Here is a 21,242-nt window from a genome sequence, read left to right as displayed (position 1 = left end):
TATATGTATTTGTTTTATGAAAAGTAAATTGGAAAAAAAAAGTTCCTATAGTACAAATAGGAAATAAACATAAAAAGTATTAAGTACTGGGTGCCTGGGTGGCTAAGTTGGTTAAGCATCTGACTCCTAATTTCAGCCCAGGTCATCATCTCAGGGTCATGAGATCAAGCCCCATATGGGGCTCCTCACTCAGCACTGGGTCTGCTTGTTCTTCTCCATCTGCACATTCTCTCTCTAAAATAAATAAACAAATAATTAAAACCTTATAAAAAAAGTATTAAGTATTGAATGCTATGAGAAGGGTAAGACTAAAGTTCATAGAAAGAGGCATATTTCTCTGAGCCCAGCTTAGGGGGTAGGAGCCTCCAGGATAGATTAGGAAAGGCTACCTGGAAGAGAGAGATATTTTTCTACTTACATTGTGAATAATATAAGCCATGACGCAATTAAATGTTTTGGATTTGTTTTTAAAGCGAACAAATAATTAATTAAATTAATTTAATTAAATTACAATTAACATAATTTAAATGTTCATTAATCCATTTAATAGGTTCATTGAGTGCCTACTTTAAACTGGGCACTGTGGTAGGTAAACAATGGTAAACAAAATCAGAAATGATTTCTCTCTTAAGGTAGATACTTAACTGAGCCATGCAGGTGCCCCTAATTTATTTTTTTTTAAGATTTTAAGATTTTTTTAAAAGATTTAATTTATTTATTTGACAGAGAGAGATCACAAGTAGGCAGAGAGGCAGGCAGAGAGAGGGGAAGCAGGCTCCTGCTGAGCAGAGAGCCCGATGCGGGGCTTGATCCCGGGACCCTGAGACCATGACCTGAGCCGAAGGGAGAGGCTTAACCCACTGAGTCACCCAGGTACCCTCCTAATTTTTTTTTTTAGCAGGACAAATTTTTGATGGCTTTCTGTAATCATGCCTTAGAATAGTTTCCCTGTCTGTCTTGTGGAAGGGTAACTTGAGAAGTAACTATTGCTATGATTAGTTTTTCTGTTATTATGCAGCAGTTATTTCTAAACTTTCTTACCTAGTTTATCCATACCTCTTTTAAGTCTCAGGCTCCAGAATTTGTAGCCCAGTCTGTTAACTGAGTGATGGATAATTAAAGAAGAGTGTCAGAAACTTCTTGTGAAACAATTCCAGAGGCCCCTGGGTGGCTCAGTCTGTTAAGCATCTGTCTTCTGCCTTTGGCTCAGGTCATGATTTCAGGGTCCTGGGATGGAACCTTGAGTGGGACTCCCTGCTCAGTGGGGAACATAGTTCTCCCTCTCCTTCTCCCTCTGACTCTACCCCACCCCCAACTTGTCCTTGCTTGCTTTCTCTCTCAAATAAATAAAATCTGGGGGTGGGGGGAGAAAATTCCAGTTGCTGCTAAACGCTTCAGATTTTATCAGGAAAAGAAAGATGTGAAGCCATCTGTCTGGAGTGGATATTCTTTTAATTGCTTAGTGATTTTGAATGTCTACTAAGTACCTAGCATTGTGATAGTAAGGCAGGTAGAAGAGGGAAGTGCTGTATATTTGCAGGAGGAACAAAAAACAGGGAACAGAGTGTTATACCTGACAGAAAGTTTGTAGCAATTAAGCAAACTTCTGATAGCTCTGTGATTTCTTGTGATCACAAGTGTTCTGCTGCCAGTGCTTTGCTTAACTGCAACTTAAAAGCACACAAAGACCCCCAGTTAGCCTGAAATTAGACTCTATCTGCACATAGTAGCTAATGTAGAGCATTGAATAATATGCAGAATTCCTAGAAATCCCCACCTGTTCCCTAGAATCCCACACGAGTATTTCATGCCCAGATTATAACCACCCATAAAAATCAGAGCCTCACATCTACCTAGTGCTACTTAGATCCTCTTTCTGAGTGTGCCCTCACTCCTCCTTCCTTGGAGTGTAAACTTGGACTTTGCTGTAAAGCTTCCTCTGTTATACTTCATTCTGACTTGTCCTTGAATTCTTTCTCACTGCAGAGTCAAGAACCTGCCTCTGGCTTTTGGGTGAGGTCCAGGGCCTGAGAACTCTCTAAGTCTGTAGTAGCCAGTAGGCATTATAAGGATTCAAGGAAGGAAGACATGATTCAAGGAAGGAAGATAAGTCTGTAGTAGTCAGTAGGCATTGTAAGGATTCAAGAAAGGAAGACATGAACTAGAAGTAGGAAGTGGACTGATGTCTTAATGATATAAAAATGAAATGGAATATATGCAAAGTACTGTTGTTTTGGGGATGCCTGGGTGGCACTCAGTTAAGCAATTGCCTTTGTTGGCTCTGGTCCTTTTCCTGGGTCCTGGAATCAAGTCCTGCATTGGGCTACTTGCTCACTGGGGAGCCTGCTTCTCCCTCTGCCTGTTCTACCGGCTCTGCCTGCCAATCCCCCTGCTTGGGCCCGTTCTCTCTCTAACAAATAAATAAATAAAATCTTGAATAAAAAAACCTGTTGTTTTCAGTATTCAAACAACTCTTTAAAGAAATTTGTTAAAAATTCTTTTGTGTTTTCTTGATAATAATTGCTTATATAAGGTTAGAATCTCATTTAGTCCTCATTTGCTGCGTTCTAAAAATGTAACCAGGAACTAGAACATAGGTCCAGCATTTTTATTTGGCTCCACAAGTTTTGCTATGAGTATACTGGGAAGCAGTGAACCTTACTCAAAACCTTTCCTCCTTAGAACTTTATTTCTAGAAATTACAACTTTTTTGGGAAAAATTTGTACTGTTCTTAGAAATAGCAATTTTGCTATATAAAATTACCACACTTTTTTTTTTTTTTTTAAGTGGCCTCCATGCCCAATGTGGGGCTTGAACTTATGACCCTGAGCTCAAGAGTCACATGCTCTCTACAGACTGAGCCAGCTAGGTGTCCCATCACACTTTTTTTGGTGGAATTAAAAAATTTTTTTTTTTTTAAATCAGAGAGTATAAGCAGGGGGAGTGGCAGGGGAGGGAGAAGCAGACTCCTCCTGGGCAGAGAGCCTGAGGTGGAACTTGATATAGGACCCTGTGATCATGATCCGAGCCAAAGGCAGGCGCTTAACCAGCTGAGCCACCCAGGTGTCCCATAGGATCCATTTTTATTTTTAAAATTAGGAATTTGCAGCAGTTTGTACAAGAGTTTAGATATAGATATATATTTGGCAACTGTTTTGACAGTTATGTGAAACATCTTAGAATATTGAAAGCAGTGTATAAATCAAATTAAAATACCAAAACCAGGAGCAAAAACATTCTAAGTGGTAAGCTTTTTAGCCCTAAGCTCTAAGTGGTAGAGCTTTTTACTAGAAAATAACATTAGTCGTAAAAAATATTAATGGTGAAATTATGGGATGGTTTTGGCTTAATTTTGTTTCTATTTTGGCTTAAATTTTAATTATAATTAAAAATTATAAAATAATTTAGAAATAAGAGCCTAATCAGTTTTTTTTAATAAAGTCTTCCCCCCCCCCCAAGATTTTATTTATTTCACAGAGAGAGAGAGAGAGACAGCAAGAGAGGGAATACAAGCAGGGGGAGTGGGAGAGGGAGAAGCAGGCTTCCTGCCAAGCAGGGAGCCCAATGTGGGGCTCAATCCCAGGACCCTGGGATCATGACCTGAGCTGAAGGCAGACGCTTATCGACTGAGCCACCCAGGTGACCCCCCCTTTTTTTTCTAATAAAAGAGAGTATCAGTCTGACTGAATAGTCCCTATACCCCATGTGAGACCCTGAGATCAAGAGTTGCATGCTGAGCCAACTAGGTGCCCCTAGATTGGAGTGTGTTTTCTTTGTTCCATTTTCTTTTATATTAATTGTGGTACATCAATTGCAAGTTTTATTTCCCTTTTAGTTGAAATTCTTACTAAGTAATGTAGAACAAATCTAAAATTCTGTTTTGATGTCATATTGACATAATTACATTAGAACCTACTTTATGACCATTTCGCTGTTATTTACTAATAATTGGGTTTTAACTCCTTTTATGGTTAATGGAGTTTTTAAAGTTTTTATAATTTCTCTAGTTTTGAGGACAAATTTGGAAGTTTTTGAAAGTCCACCAATTTTTTAAAAATGCCTTTTGCATTTTAAATAACACATTTTTTTTTTTTAACCCTATAGTTTGTTTGCCTAATTTGGACTTGAAGCAATCCAGCTATTGGAAATCTGCCATTTTACAGTATCACAATTTGAAGGAAGCAGGTTTTCAAATAATGGAAGACTTTAAGACCTCTAAAAATGAAAATCATGAACCAAAGAAGAATGCTTGGGCTCTTTCTGAAGAAAGCAAAGCAGTTAAAGTTATATCTAATCAAACTTTGAAAGCTAGAAATGATAAATCCATAAAAGAAATTGGGACCAGCTCTCCAAATAAGAACACTATTAAAAAAAATAAGCAAAATGATATTTGTATAGAAAAAACAGAAGTTAAATCATGTAAAGTAAATGCTGCCAACATAGCAAGCCCTAAAGATTTGGGATTAGTCCTTCGAGATCAAAGTCATTGCAAAACAAAAAAATCACCTAATTCACCGGTGAAAGTAGAAAAGGTACCTGTTTCACAAGCGAAAGCAGAAAAATCACCAAAGTCCCCTAATTCACCAGTGAAAACAGAAAAGACACCCAGCTCACAGGTGACAGCAACAGAAAAGGCACTTAGTTCACAGAGGAAAATGGAAAAAGTACCCAGTTCTCAGATGAAATTGGAAAAGGTCCCTGGTTCACCAGCAGAACCAGAGAAGGCGTCCAGTTTACTGTTGAAGGAAACTATGCGACGTACAGAATTACCACAGATTGGAAAAAAAATTCCAAGCTCTTTTACTTCTTTGGACAAAGTGAATATTGATGTGGACAGAGGAAAATCTGCTTTGGAAAACTCACCAGGATCTCAGAAGCAACAAGCATGTACAGATAATACTGGTGATTCTGATGATAGTGCGTCAGGAATTGAAGACATATCGGATGATTTGAGTAAGTACAAATTAGAGTATCCATGGGTCACATTTTTGGAGAGATTTTCCTGTATTAATGTTTTTTAGATTATCCTTACTTTATTTTCAGAAAGCACTTTAATAATAGGGCTTTTTAAGCTAAAAAAGAAACTTTACATTTATTACAATAAGTAAAAAGCCTGTGTAAATAGAAATTAGTGGCTCCTGTAATCTGTATGTACATGTGTATATACTCACATACACACTTTTTAAGTGGTCCTGGTAATATGTGGCTCATTCATTCAATGAACCTGTATGTATTGAGTTCCTTTTATATGCAAAGTATATGTTTGTAGTGGAAAAACAAAAAATACAGCACCAAATCTCAAGGATGCTTCTAGTTAGATGGGGGTGATACACATAAATAAAACAGTAATTTAGTTAAGTGCAAAAAACTTGAGAGAGTGCATAATTTAATTGAGGGATTTAGTCTTTGGTTTGAGAACATGCAGGACATAAATATGAGAATAAGAGTATGACTGAGATTAAATATGACTGGAACAGAATTGGGGGTGAAAGTAGCAAATGATCCAGCTGAAAAGACATACAGTAATTGGAGAACGAAGGACCTTTTAGGACATGATAGACAGTTTGGACTTTATGATGAATGTTTTGAGAAGCCATTGAAGACTTTTAAGCAAGGTAGTTCTATGATCACATATATTTATACATGTTTTTAATTGGACTGTAGTGCAGTAAATTCTTTGACAGGAAGCAGAGATTGGTAAGGACACTTGCAATTTACTTAAGACTTCTTGGTGTAAAATTCGTTTTCTTTTAGTGTTTTGATCTTAGCTTTAATTGCTTATAAATGTTGCCTGTCTTTTGAGTACTTAAATCTTGGTTATGTTTAACTTTATGGATTTTTTGGGCAATTTTTTTCCTCATGTTTCTGTGGCTGGGTGAATAGAAGCTTTCCTTGATATATGAATAACAAAAAAAAGATATTTCTAAGTCATTGTTTGTTACACTTTGAGAAACTCTGGTAAAGGGTTTAAAAATAGTTTATTTCTGATGATAATAATTGATAGTATATTAACAGACCACTTTTTTAGCTTTAATAGACATATCTTTATGTGTATAAGAAAAAACACCAACTTCATAATTTTAAAAATACGATTTAGGAGAAGGCCAAAAAAAGTAAGTCAGTTTAAAGGTAGTATCAAAAAAATAACACTACTGATAGTGTTTAGGTGAGACAGATATGAACTAGATAGTATGTGAATGATTCAAGTTGGGAAATAGTGGTACATAAGATCAATTACAAGGGTTTGATTGCTGGAGTTAGTGAAAAATCTGATTCAAGGTTTATTATTATTTTTCCAAAGATTTAAATTATTTATTTATTGAGAGAGAAAGAGTGCACAGGAGGAGAGGGAGAAGCAGACTCCCCTCTGATCAGGGAGCCTGACATGGGGCTTAAGCACAGGACGCTCCAGATTATGACCTGACCTTGAAGGCAAGATGCTTAATTGAGCCATGCAGGCACCTCCAAGCATTTATTTTTTTTAAAAAGGGAAAGTAGGGGCGCCTGGGTGGCTCAGTGGGTTAAAGCCTCTGCTTTCAGCTCAGGTCATGATCCCAGTGTCCTGGGATTGAGCCTTGCATTGGGCTTTCTACTCAGCAGGGAGCCTGCTTCCTCCTTTCTCTCTCTGCCTACTTGTGATCTCTGTCATATAAATAAATAAAATCTTTAAAAAAAAAAAGGGAAAGTAAATGAAGTGACAGTGATATGATTGAGAATGTGGGCTATAGGGTAAAATTATATAGGTTTTGAATCCCATCTTCCCCACTTAATAAATTTGTAATCTTGGATAAGCTGTTTATACTTTATTTTTTTAATGTATATATTTATGAATAGATATACTGATATACATAATAGACATAGATAATGGATGGATAGGGTTTGTTTATTTGTTTATTTATTTATTTATTTGACAGAAATCACAAGTAGATGGAGAGGCAGGCAGAGAGAGAGGAAGGGAAGAAGGCTCCCTGCTGAGCAGAGAGCCCGATGCGGGACTCGATCCCAGGACCCTGAGATCATGACTTGAGCCGAAGGCAGCGGCTTAACCCACTGAGCCACCCAGGCGACCCTAATGGATGGATAGGGATAATGCATCTATATACACATCAAATAAACTACTTATATTTTATTTATTTGACAGAGATAATAGGCAGAGAGGCAGGCAGAGAGAGAGAGAGGTGGAAGCAGGCTCCCTGCTGAGCAGAGAGCCCAATGAGGGGCTCAATCCCAGGACCCTGAGATTATGACCAGAGCCGAAGGCAGAGGCTTTAACCCACTGAGCCACCCAGGTGCCCATAACCACTTGTACTTTAAAACATGTTTCAGTACCGCCCCCCCCTAAAGATTTTATTTACTTATTTGACAGAGACACAGTGAGAGAGGGAACACAAGCAGGGGGAGTGGGAGAGGGAGAGGCAAGCTTTATTCCCAGCAGGGAGCCCGAGGCAGGGGAGGTGGGGGAGTGGGGGGCATGACCAGAGCCACTGAAGGCAGACACTTAATGACTGAGCAACCCAGGTGCTCCACCTCATTTTTTTTTTTTTTTTTAAAGATTTTATTTATTTATCTGACAGAGATCACAAGTAGACAGAGAGGCAGGCAGAGAGAGAGAGAGGAGGAAGCAGGCTCCCCGCTGAGCAAAGAGCCCGATGGACTCGATCCTAGGACCCTGAGATCATGACCCGAGCCGAAGGCAGCGGCTCAACCCACTGAGCCACCCAGGCACCCCTCATTTTTTTTTTTTTTTAAGATTTACTTACTTATTATAAAGAAAGAGAGAGCACGCACAAGAGTAGGAGAAGGAGAGGGAGAGAAAAATCTCAAGCAGACTCTATGCTGATCACAGAGCCTGACTCAGGGGCTTTATCTCACAACTCTGAAGTCATGACTTGTTCCAAAACCAATAGTTGGGTGCTTAACTGACTGCACCACCCAGGCAGCCCATCAGTCCTCATTAAAAAAAAAAAAAAGTTAAGATTCTGCTGCCTTTTTTATGAAGGTGAAGTGAAGTAATCTAATGAAATGTTTCATGTAGTACCTGACATGGTAGGCATGCAGTACAATGAATGAATATCCTTTATTATTATTATTTCTCTAATTAAATGCTGTTTTGTTATTTGTTAATATGGAGAACAAGTTGAACTAGTTTAAAGAAGCTGGTAGACCAAGTAGAGGTCCTTTTGGAAGACTTGGTTTAACAAATTCAGAACAATGATTTGTAGTATAGCAGTCATTTTTTTATTAAAGAATTCTCTTGAGTATGTGTAATATCTGCCTTGAAGTCATGTTCATACACAATTGTTTAGTATTTTTTTCCTCATATGAAAATTCCAAATTATATTTAAATTAATGATTTCTCAGTAGAGTGTCCCTTTATAAATTAAATAGAATAAACCTTTATATATAGATCATTGTCTATTTGGACTTAACCGACTTTATAGAAATTTGACTAATCTCAGGCCCATCTGAGGTTAGTGGCTTAATCTTCCTTCATTAGACTCAACTTTAGCTTCCAGTTAACACTTCAGCTTTTCCTTTTGCCATTAATCCAGTAAATATTTTTATGGGTGTGTGCTATGTGCCAGGTACTAATTTAGTTGCTAGGAATTTAGCAATGAACAAAACAGACAACATTGCTTTTACAGAGTTAATATTCTAGTAGGAGGAGAGGGACTATATATATATATATATATATATATATATATATAATAACAAAAGTATGTTGTAAGTTAGATGGTAGTATATCTTATGAAAAAGTAGGAAAGATTGTAGAGAATGATGCTACTGTGTCTGATGGTTGTGGTTCAAATTTAAATTGTCACTGAGAAGGTAACAGAAATATTTGAAGGAAAGTGGTAAGAAAGGGAGCATGATGAATATTTGAGGGGTGAGTGTTCTAGATCTGAGCTTCTCAAACTTCCCCCCCCCCCCAAATTCTAACACTTAAATGAATTACCTGGGAATTGTATTAAGATGCAGATTCTTGGGCGCCTGGGTGGCTCAGTGGGTTAAGCCGCTGCCTTCGGCTCAGGTCATGATCTCGGGGTCCTGGGATGGAGTCCCGCATCAGGCTCTCTGCTCAGCAGGAGCCTGCTTCCTCCTCTCTCTCTCTGCCTGCCTCTCTGCCTACTCGTGATCTCTCTGTCAAATAAATAAATAAAATCTTTAAAAAGAAAAAAAAAAGATGCAGATTCTTATGTTCCTTTTGTAGGAATTTTTGATTTTGAAAGTCTAGAGTGGGTCCTGAGATAATGGATTTCTCACATGCTCCTGAGTGAGATTGGTGTTGCTGGTTAGGATCATGCTTTTGAATACCATAACCCAGCTTACCTCTTTCTATTCACTTACGTAACTTTTCATTTTATTTTCAATGTAACAGCCAGAATGATCCTGTTAAAATTATTCAGATCACATTACTACTCTTCAAAATGGTTCTGTAGTTTCCCATACATTAGAGTGACAACATCCTGGGATCGTGACTTGAGCCGAAGGCAGACACTTAACCCACACTTTACACAAGTGGGAGGGGCACAGGGAGAGAGAGAGAGAATTTCAAGAAGAATCCACACTGGGTGGGGAGCCCAACACAGGGCTCTATTTCACAATCTTGAGATTACAGCCTGAACCCAAACCAAGAGTCATTTTACCAACTGAGTGCACCACCCAGGCACCCCTATTATTATTATTTTTTTAAGTATTTCCATACCCATTGTGGTCCCCATTGTGGGGCTTGACTCAGATCCTGAGATCCAGATGGAGCTGAGATCAAGAGTCAGACATTCAAGCAACCAAGACACTCAAGTGCCCCTACCTTTTTATATAACAGTTTTATTGAGATGTAATCACATGCTAGAATTTCTCATTTAAGAACATACAGTTTAGGGGCATCTGGGTAGCTTCGTTAAGCATACAGCTCTTGATTTTGGCTCAGAAAAGAAAAGAAAAGAAAAATACAATTTAGTGGTTTTTAGGACTTATTCAGAAAGCTGTGATTTTATCACTAATTCCTGAAAATTTTCATTGCCTGCAAAAGAAACTGTACCCATTAAAAGTCACTACTCATGGTGCCCCTGTGTGGTCCAATTGGTTGAAGCTCTGACTCTTGATTTTGGCTCAGGTTGTGATCTTAGGGTCTTGGGAACAGCCCTGCACTGACTCCATGGGTTCAGTTGGTTAAGCATCCAATTTGGATTGGACTCCATGCTGGGCGAGGAACCTGCTTAAGGTTCTCTCTCTCCCTCTCTCACTGCCCCTCTCCCCTAAAAAAAGAAGTCACTTACCTACTTTCTGTCTCTATAGATTTGCCTATTTTATATAAAGGGAATCATATAATATGTGGCCTTTTTTGTTTGGCTTTTTTCACATAGCAAAAATTTTTTTTTTTTTTTAATTTAAAAATTTTTTTTATTTGAGAGAGAGAGAGACTGAGTGCATGCAAGCAGGGGAAGGGGCAGCGGCAGGCAGTGGGGGAGAGAGAGAGTCCCATGCAGACTTGGTGCTGAGCTCAGAGGCCAAAGCAGGGCCCAGTCCCATGACCCTGAGTCATGACCTGAGCCAAAACTTGAGTCTGATGCCCAACCAACTGAGCCCCCCAGGCTCCCCTCCTTTATTTTAGAGAAGGTGAGGGAGAGTGAGAGAGGGGCAGGGGCAGAGGGAGAGAATCTTAAGCAGGCTCCATGCCCAGCATAGAATCCCATGGGGGGCTTGATCTTATGACCCTGAGATCGTGACCTGAGCCAAAATCAAGTTGGATGCTTAACTGACTGAGCCACACAGGTGCCCCAGCACAACGTTTTCAAGATTCATCTATGTTTAGCATGTACTAGTACCTTATTCCTTTTTATTGCTAAATTCCATTGTATGGGTATACCACATTATATGTATCCTTTTACCAGTTGATAGATGTTTGAATTGTTTCCATCTTTTATTTATTATAAATAATGCTGTTATGAACATTTAAACGTTTTTGTGTGGATGTATGTTTTCACTTGACGTATGTGTAGGAGTGGAATACAGGAACTCTAGTATCTTAACCATTTTAAAGTATATAATTTGGGGCACTTAGATGGCTCAGTTGATTAAACACCTGCCTTTAGCTCTGGTCGTGATCTCAGGGTCCTGAGATTGGGCCTGCCTCAGGCTCCCTGTTCAGCGGGGACTCTGCTTCTCCCTCTCCCTCTGCCCCGCCCCCTGCTTATGCTGTGTCTCTCTCTCTCTCTCTCAAATAAATAAAGTCTTTTTAAAAAAGTATATAATTCAGTGGCATTAAGTACATTTATAGTACTTGTACAACCATCACCACTAAGGGCAGAACTTTTTCATCATCCCAAAAGGAAACCCTGTACCCATCTAAGATTCATTCCCTTGGGACCACCTGAGTGGTTCATTTGGTTGAGTCTGACTCTTGGTCTCAGTTCAGGTCTTGGGGGTGGGGGGAATTCATTCCTAGTCTCCCTCGCTCCATCCTCTGAAAACCACTAAAATGCATTCTTTCTATATTTGTCTCTGGGTATCTCATAGAAACAGAATCATAGAATATGTGATCTTTTTGTGTCTGGCTGCCTTCATTAAACATCATGTTTTCAAGGTTCATTCATGTTACAGTATATATCCATCAGTACTTCTTTCCTTTTTAAGGCTGAAGCACTAGCTTCCTCAGCTTCAGACTGAATTGTGTCTCCTTAAACTACCTATACTGCAGCCTTAACTCCCAGTGTGATTGCATTTGGAGATAAGAGCTTTTAGGAGGTAATTAAGATTAAATGAGGTCCCAAGGTGGGCGTCCTAATCCCATAGGATTGAAGCCTCATATGAAGAGGGAATGCAAAGAAAAAAAAAAAAAGAAGAGGGAAAGCTCTGTCTGTGAGAATTTCTTTTTTCTAGCTTCCTTTATTATAATAATGCAATATATAATATTTATAACATACAAAGTATGTGTCTGTCTGTTAATATTAAGGTTTTTGGTCAACAGTAGGCTATTAATAGTTAAAATTTGGGACACTAAAAAGTTAAATGCAGAGTTTTGGGATCCCAAGCCCCAATATTATTCAGGTGTCACTTGTATAAAGAGTATCAGACTGTCTTCTAAAACAGTGGAAGCTTAAGCTCAATTTTGCAGGACAGGTAAATATTACTAGCTGAAGTAAGGATGGCCTTGATGGTGAAAGGAGCAGCATATGAAAACGCATTGAGACTTGAAGTAGCAGTGATCCATTCTAACACATTTGGTATGAATAAAGTGAAAAGTGTTATGGCAGGTTATAAGGTTAGAGATATAGATAATTTAGTTCTCTTTCATAAGGTCTTTTTTAAAAAAAAGTTTTTTTGTTTTTTTTTTAAGATATTTATTTATTTGACAGAGACAGGGAGGGAGAGAGAGAGGACAGGCAGGGAGAGCAGCAGGCAGAGGGAGAGGAAGAAGCAGGCTCCCTGCAGAGTAGGGAACCCAATTCGGAACTCCATCCCAGGACCCTGGGATCATGACTTGAGCGGAAGGCAGACACTTAAACCACTGAGCCACCTGCTTGGTCCTTTTTAAGGTCTTGATTTAAAATCTTCCCTGATTCCCATATCTGAAGTTAGTTTCCTTCTGAGTTACATGCTTTTTTCCTTTATAGGATTTATTACAACTTGAAATTATTGTTCTGTTTACTGCCTTCATGAAGGCAAGGATGGCATGTAATATGCTAGAGTTTAAACTTTATCCTGAACTCTTTGAAAGTCTTTTAAGTATTTTAAGCAAGAGAATAATATGATTCAATTTGTATTTTTAAAAAATCACACTGATGGTGGAATCTACTATATGCCAGGTGTATAGTGTTAGGTACTGGAAATGAAAAGTTGATAGTACACAGTCTATCCCTTGAAGAGATTGCAATCTATTTAGGAGGCAGAGAAGCAAAGAAAAAATATTGATGTGATAGGGATATCCATGAGTTCAGTGAAAGCAGAGAGGCACTAGCTTGGTGTGGGTTTGTGGTGCAGAGGATATATGTTCTTTTAGCAGCTAGTGTAGAGTGATGAAGTCATTAAAATGACTTTAGTGACTAAACTTTGGGACTTAAACTAGCTTTTTATCACATTTCAGAGTTCAGAGATTATATAAGATGGTTATGTTGTGTTAGCCTTGTGTAGTGAGTCTGTCATATTTGTCTTTTGCTAGGTCAGAAGAACAAGATAGGCATTTGATTCATGAAATAGATTTTTCTTTGTGAATTCTGATACCATATATATCTCTTCTTTGTATTTACATAAGTATACAACTTGTACAACTAAGGAAGTATAAGGAAAGAATATGTTTCCCGTATGTATATAAATTGATTGTTTCCCATTGAAATTTTTAAAAAATTTTATCAGTTCTGCTGATGGTAACTGATTGCTTCCTTTTCTAGGTAAAATGAAGAATGATGACTCTAATAAAGAAAACTCTTCAGAGATGGACTATTTAGAAAATGCTACTGTGATAGATGAATCTGCATTGACACCTGAGCAGAGGCTAGGCTTGAAACAAGCAGAAGAACGCTTAGAAAGAGATCACATCTTTCGACTTGAAAAAGTATACTATGTCATTTTAGTTATTTGGAGGATGATGGATGTTTTATAACTTTTCTTTGCCAAGCACAGCTCTTTTTATTTATCTTCTTTTATTGCTCAGGCAGAGGTAGCATTCATTTTTCCTAACTTCCCTCTTTCCTTTCTTCTCTCTTTTCTTCTCTTCCTTTGTTCAGCAAATCCATGTATCTGTGAGTCTGAATTCATTCATTCTTTCTAGAGGTCAACAAACTATGGCCTATCTTCTTGTTTTTTTCCTTTTGTTTGTGTGCTTTGTGTTTTTAAAATTGTGTAAAGTAAACCTAGTCCCTTGTTTTTGTAAGCCAAATTGTATTGGTATATAGCCATGCTGTTTGTTTACCCATTTGTGGCTGCTTTCATGCTACCATGGCAGAGTTGAATTGAGTAGTTAGTTACTCCAGAGAACATTATAGCTTGCAGAGCATAAAATAGTTACTGTTTACTAAAGCATCAAATATTTACCAAAATATTACTTTGTCCCTTTACAGAAGTTTGCCAACCTCCGATTTATTCACTCAGCAGTAGATACTGAGTGCTTCTTATGTTCTCAGTACTATGCTGGGCACTGGGATATATTGATGAAAATGGCAGTTGGTGAATTAGAAGTGAACAGTCCATTTGGAATGACAGAAATAAATGAGCAAATATATAGTACGCTTTCTCCTTTTCTCCATCTCCCATATTTACTGAATATCTCTTATGTATTAGGAATTGTTCTAGCCATTGGTATCTTTTTCCTGTATACTAATTAAATTCTTAACCTAGAAATACACATTCCTAGCCTTAATAAAAAACATTTGCTAGGTATTGAAGGAAAGAATCATAGATCAGCCTGTTCACAAATAGATACTTGGGATATTTGTGAGCATGTATATAAGGTAATATAGGTCATGATTCTTGATAAATAAGAAAGGGAAGAAAGAAATGGTATAATTTTGTAGAGTTTAGAAAAATGAGGTCATATCTAAATTGAGGACGCAATCCTGGGTTATTAATAGATCTTATAACAGAGTGGTCACCCTAAGAAAATAGAAATGAATATCAAGGGGTAGAGGCCCATAATGTAAGGAGAATTTAGGTTGTGTAGTTAGTCTCCCAAGGTGCTAGTTAGAAGGAAGTCTTTTTTGCAATTTGCTCTTTTACATAGTTCTCTCTTTCCTCACTTTCTCTTCCCTATGTCTTGGAGTTAGTAGTTATTCTGGGTGTGTGTTTTGTTAAGGTAAATATTTAGTGCTTTTCATGTGCCATGATCTGGTGATAAAAAGTTGAATTGGGGCCTATGTGGAACATTAATTAATTAACTAAAAGATGTTATTTATTTAATTGACAGAGAGAGTGAGAGAGGGAACATAAGCAGGGGGAGTGAGAGAGGGAGAAGCAGGCTTCCCGCCAAGCAAGGACCCCAGTGCAGGGCCTCATCTCAGAACCTGGGGATCATGACATGAGCTGAAGGCAGACGCTTAACAACTGAGCCAGCCAGGTGCCTCGTGTGGCATTTTTAAAAACATGTTACTGGTTTTCTGGTTTACTAATGAGAGAAAAACATATAAGAGATAATAGTAATAATAGCAGTATTGTTTGAAATCTTAGACAAAAGAGTGGCCAACTTGAATGGGAGTATGGAAGCATCAATTTGGAGAATACTTTATAAGCAGGTGACATTGGAACTGAGTCTGAAGGAGTATCTGTAGGAGTTGACGAGGTGAATTGGGGAAGTCTGGTGCATTAGGTGAATTATATGGCATGTGAAAAAGAAATGTGAAAAATGTGTTTTAAGAAAAATAGTTAGTAGGACTGGATGGGATAGGATGTAAAGCAGGAAAGATCAGTTCTTGGGAGAAGAAAGAAATTAAGGTAGAATAGATGTTTGATAGTGGTAGGAAAGAATGCAGGGAGTAAAAGAAAAGCTTAGAAGCATAGAACAAAAATATTTGCTGTTTGAGTTTATTTGAATTTAAGCAGCAATGATACAAAATGAGTGTGCCAGTACTAGCATAGATGTCTATAATCTCTTTTCTTCCTGGCACTTCTTTGTTTCTCATGTCCTCTAAAACCTCTTACTTTCAATTTAGTGTACTCTTAATTAATATTTTTCTTTATCAGCTTTAGACATTCATTAAGAATATTCTTAAATACCTGCTTTTGATTTTATCAGTTCTTGGGTTCACAGTATACCCATACATTATCTGATTGATGAGTAAAGATGTAGATTTTTAAACTGTACCGGAGAAGGAAAGAATCTAAGCTATTAGGTCAGAAGGGTAAATTTCCCTATAGTTAGTGTTAAATGTTGACTAGGAAATACTTGGAATTTCCATGCCCAGCAATCTTTATTCTAGCTCTTCTGCAGAAACTTTTTTTTTTTTTTTTTTAAGATTTTATTTGTTTATTTGACAGACAGAGATCACAAGTAGGCAGAGAGGCAGGCAATTAAGAGGAGGAAGCAGGCTCCATGCTGAGCAGAAAGCCTGATTCGGGGCTTGATCCCAGGACCCTGGAAATCATGGCTTGAGTCAAAGGCAGAGGCTTTAACCCACCGAGCCACCCAGGCGCCCCTCTTTTGCAGAAACTTTAAAGAAGATTTATTAATGTCTGTGTTTAATAGTAAAATAAAATATAACTATATAATGAAGGAATTTTAAAACATTTTTCGTGTGTCTCTTCTATGAAACTAGAAGCTTCATGATGTCATGAAAACATTTTTGTTCCATTTGCTACTGTGCTTAATATAGTTCCTTGCACATGGTAGTTGGTTATTAATTAGAAGTAGTTTCCTTAGTATATAGGTAAGTATAAGTGTATAGGTTTTGGAGTGACTTATCTACCTTTGCCACTTACTGCTTGGGTAACATTAGATAAGTTACTTAACCTCTTTAAACCTCAGTTTCTTCCTCATTAAAATCGAGTTGATAAAAATAACACCTAGCTCATTGTTTAAGGATTAGGTATGATAAATACAAGTAAAAGTTCTTCGTATAGTGTCTGGTGTGTATTAAGCGGTAAAGATCAACTACTTGTAGAATTGAATTATTTTACCACTAGAGCAATTTTTATTATTTCATTTTAAGGTTATAGAAGCAGTTTTCAGTGTTCGAGATTTTTTTTTTAAAGATTTTATTTATTTATTTATTTGACGGAGAGAGATCACAAGTAGGCAGAGAGGCAGGCAGAGAGAGAGAGGGAAGCAGGCTCCCCGCTAAGCAGAGAGCCTGATGTGGGACTCGATCCCAGGACCCTGAGATCATGACCTGAGCCGAAGGCAGCGGCTTAACCCACTGAGCCACCCAGGTGCCCCTGTTTGAGAGTTTTTTAAAGATTTTATTTATTTGACAGAGACAGAGACAGCAAGAGAGGGGAACACAAGCAGGGAAAGTGAGAGTGGGAGAAGCAGGCTTCCTCTGTGCAGAGCAGAGAGTTTAATGTGGGGCTTGAACCCAGAACCCTGGGATCATGACTTGAGCTAAAGGCAGATGCTTAACGATGGAGTCACCCACGTGTCCCAGTGTTCGAGATTTAATCCAAGGTCAATAGAGATGTCATCACAAGCCTTTTGACTCCCCATTTATGTTAAAACAAACTTTTCTTACAAAAAGGAATCCAGACAAGTCCTTGTCTGCTAATATTTTACAGTTGAAAAACGTTTATGATGAGTTTTTCTTTCTTTTTTTTTTTTTAAAGATTTTATTTATTTATTTGACAGAGAGAGATTACAAGTAGGCAGAGAGGCAGGCAGAGATAGAGAGGAGGAAGCAGGCTCCCTGCTGAGCAGAGAGCCCGATGCGGGACTCGATCCCAGGACCCTGAGATCATGACCTGAGCCGAAGGCAGCGGCTTAACCCACTGAGCCACCCAGGTGCCCCATGATGAGTTTTTCTTGACTCCCTTAGTGACCTCATCAATATTCATAGCTTTAAGTGTTCTGTATTTATGTTTTCAATTCCTCAGTCCTGACCCTTGCCACTTTCACCACTCTTCTTGAACCAAGCCAGTATCATCTCTTGTCTAGATCATTGCAGTATGCTTGTAATGGCAATACGTTCTTCCTGCTTCTGTTCTTAAAGAAATTAGGAAGGCAAGGATCCTTTTAAAATATAGATGAAAACTTAATTTTCTGCTCAAAAACTTTCAGTGTCTTTGCCTCACGCTTGGAATAAAAACCAGAGTCCTTTCAAGGGGCCCTATGATCTGGCCCTCCTTACCACTCAGTGCCAGTCACATATTAGGCTTTTTGCAGGGTCTCAGACATATTAACATATTCCTTTCTGAAGGCCTTAGCTTAACATTTCCTTCTACTTGGAATATCTCTTCCCAAATACTCACATAGTTTAATCCTTCACTTCCTTTCAATTATTTTATCAGTAAGGTCTTTATTTATTTATTTTTTTGTAAAGGTTTTATTTTTATTTATTTGACAAGACAGATCACAGGTAGGCAGAGAGAGAAGAGGAAGCAGGCTCCCCGCTGAGTAGAGAGCCCAATGTGGGCCTCTATCCCAGGACTCTGGGATCACAACCTGAAGGCAGCCGCTTAACCAAGTGAGCCACCCAGGCATTCCAGTGATGCTCCTTTTTAAAAAAGTAGTTAACACCCCTGCACCATATTCCTACTTATCTGTGGATTTCTTTACTACATGTCTCTGTATATTAGAAGTAAATTGTTAAGGACAGTTTTGTTTATGCTATATATCCCTCCTTCCTAGACAAATGTTTGACATTTGTTATGAGCTCAGAAAATATTTAGGGAATTAAGTATTAGTTGTGGTTAGAAACTAAGAGGTAGGAGTCTCTGCAAGGGCTTAATTAATTCCTCAATAAGGACAGATTTGAAAGAGTTTTTTTTATGGTTTTTTGTTTTTAAGTTTTTATTTAAATTCCAGTTCGTTAATATACAGTATAATATTAGTTTCAGGTATACAGTAGAGCGATTGAACACTTCTGTACATCACCAGGTGCTTATCGCAACAAGTGTAGTCCTTGATCCCCATCACTATTTAACCCATCCCCTCACTCATCTATCTCCTGGTAACCATCAGTTTGTTCTCTTGATAAATTTGGTTTCTTGGTTTGCCTCTCTTTTTTTAACCTTAACTCATTTGTTTTTGTTTAAGTTCCACATGTCAGTGGAATCATACTATATTTGTCTTTCTCTGACTGACCTATTTCATTTAGCGTAATGTTCTCTAGTTCCATCCATGTTATTGCGAAGGGATAAAGAATTTTTATACTACAAATTGAAATGACAGAATTGAGCTGAATTTTCCTTTTTGCTTATTGTTTTGGACAAAATTATTTAAGTTTGAGATTTAGTTGCTTTGCCAGTAAAATGGGGAATCATAAAGTTGAAGGTTATACATACTTTATAAATGATGGCTGTATTTATTTTTAGTCTGTGGTAGGACTCTTGCTAAATTTGGAGCTGGTTTCTCCATTTGAAGAAAATCAATATTATGAAGTTAGAGAATCCGTCAGGAGTTGCAAGCTACTGAAGATCAATTTGAAATAAAAATTTAAGCATTGTTGGCACCCGCTCCCTCCTGGCCGGGCGCTGGCTCTTCTCCCCATTCTCTTTGGAAGACCCCCAACTAGCCACCCACCCACCCTCCCCAAAACCAGTTTCAATAAATTTATGTTATTTCCGTCAAAAAAAAAAATTTAAGCATTGTTGTAATTTCATCAATTGCAGTATAAGGCACTGGAAATAATGTTTTAAAATTCAGTGTGTATTTATTATGCTTTGGTAATTTTTCATTCTATAATCATATGGGTTGAGTTGGCTTTGGGATCAGATATACATGAATTTAAATTGTTCATCTCCTACTTAATATTATATCCTTGTGAAATTTACAGGCTGTATGAGTTTTTGTAGAGAATGAAGATAATAGTAATCTAATTGGATTATTAGAGGTATTAAAAAGACAAATTGTGTATGAAGCACCTAACTTAGCACCTGGCACATAATAGGCACTTTGGAATTAGTTAAGTTTTTTTTCTTATTATTTCACGAACAGGTTATTATAAAGTATGACTAAAGTACTATGATAATTTTTGTGTGTCATCAGAATTGTCCCCTTTAGAATAGTGGCCTCGAGATTATTCATTTATTTCCTTGAGATGGTGATTGAGTGGAATGTTTCCAGAACTAAGCTTTTGAATATTCTTCCATATTCTTAACTCATATTCTTTTAAAATCTCCTATTTGAGGGTGGATTTTATTTTTTATCAAAAATTCAAGGTTTGAAACCAATTTTGGGGAAAGCATTGGGAAGAAGACTACTAAGACTGCCGTTCTTATCCTACATTGTATTCTAAGGACTATATTAGATAAGTATTAAACATTTAGCATTATTGTAGTGTTGTTTGAAATGAGTATATCATCTCTTATGATGACTGTTTTGAAAAGGACAACTATTTCTTGGGGATATAAGTACTGATTTATTAAAAATTTATTCCTTTAATGCTTGTTTTTGTTTCTTATATTTATGTAATTATATCATTCCCATATATAGTCAAATACTTACTTCTCTGCTTTCTGAAAAAATGCATTTTTTAACTTTTCAGCGCTCACCAGAATATACCAATTGCCGATATCTATGCAAACTTTGCTTAATTCACATTGAAAACATCCAGGGAGCTCATAAACATATAAAGGAGAAACGACATAAGAAAAATATTTTGGTGAGTTCTTTTTTCAAAATATATTGTTTATTTTTCAAATGGCAAAACTCTATCAAATACTTATTTATGAAACTAAAAATGGGGTATTTGTCCTGTTTTACATTAGTAAGTGAAGTGATAGCATTAAAAGCTGTGATTGCCCTTCTTTTATCTTAGGTGGTCAGGAACCTTTTCAGAGCCAGTCTGTTCGTACTAAAGTATGTTGATTCTCAAAGTTAAAATTGTCAGACATAGTTGATAGAGCATATAATTCTTGATCTCATGTTGTGGGTATAGAGATTACTTAAAAATAAAATCTTAATTAAAAAAAGAACTGCCAAATACAATCAGTCCAACTGATGCTTACTGAATTTTTGTGTACTAGGTCTAGGCAGTGGTGAATAAGATAGTTGTGGTTCCTACCCTCAGATTTTCTAAAATATTGGTGGAGGCATACACTGAAAAGGAATCTAAGTATATTGAGTTCTATTAAAGGGAGAAATGTGGTGCTAAGGAAGTATACAAGGATATTTTACCTAATCTGCAACAGGGACATTTCTGAGAAAGATACTTGAGTTGAACTTTGAAGTAGTTTGAAATTAAGGCAAAAAGGGGGTACCTAGTTGGTTAAGTGTCTGACACTTGGTTTCAGCTCAGTTCACGATCTCATGGATCGTGGGATTGTCTGAGAGTCACTTCTGCGCTCAGCAGGGAATCTGTTTGAAATTTTCTTCCTCTGCCCCCAGTCCAATTTTGTGCATGTGCTCTCTCAAAATGAATAGGTAAATCTTAAAAAGAAAAAAGGAAAAAAGGTGAGTGAGGACATGGCATATGAGGAACAGAAAGAGTGTAGTATGACTTGGGCAAAAAGAGATAGGAGGAAAATGATGTGAGATGAAGCTAGAGAAGTCCAGACCATGCAGGGCTTTATAATCTTTAGACTGTCAGAATTCATAATTTTTCAGTTATTTTTATTAGAACATTTCATAGACATAGGTATGAGTAATGCTTTTAAA

At 37.4% G+C, this 21,242-nt stretch overlaps 1 protein-coding gene across 36 annotated transcripts in view; it reads left to right on the top strand.

Moving 5' to 3' along the window:
* Positions 1–21,242, top strand: part of TUT4 (terminal uridylyl transferase 4) — a 199,669-nt gene that overhangs the window by 100,756 nt on the left and 77,671 nt on the right. For 28 of the 36 annotated variants that reach the window (XR_014299951.1, XR_014299952.1, XR_014299953.1 and 25 more), the window contains 3 exons: positions 4,106–4,954; positions 13,393–13,556; positions 20,131–20,247. Coding sequence is in view for 29 of the 36 variants with exons in the window: in XM_082688377.1 (XP_082544503.1) it covers positions 4,198–4,954; positions 13,393–13,556; positions 20,131–20,247 (1,038 nt within the window). In the remaining 7 variants the exon portion in view is untranslated. Of the gene's footprint in view, positions 1–3,460; positions 3,641–4,105; positions 4,955–13,392; positions 13,557–20,130; positions 20,248–21,242 lie in introns of all 36 variants that reach the window. The other 8 variants (XR_014299950.1, XM_082688366.1, XM_082688360.1 and 5 more) reach the window with 1 other exon arrangement.

Source organism: Mustela nivalis (assembly GCF_964662115.1).
Source record: "Mustela nivalis genome assembly, chromosome: 10".
NCBI classification, from domain to species: Eukaryota; Metazoa; Chordata; class Mammalia; order Carnivora; family Mustelidae; genus Mustela; species Mustela nivalis.
The sequence above is the reverse complement of the archived record's forward strand: the minus strand, read 5'-3'. Positions and strand labels throughout refer to the sequence as shown.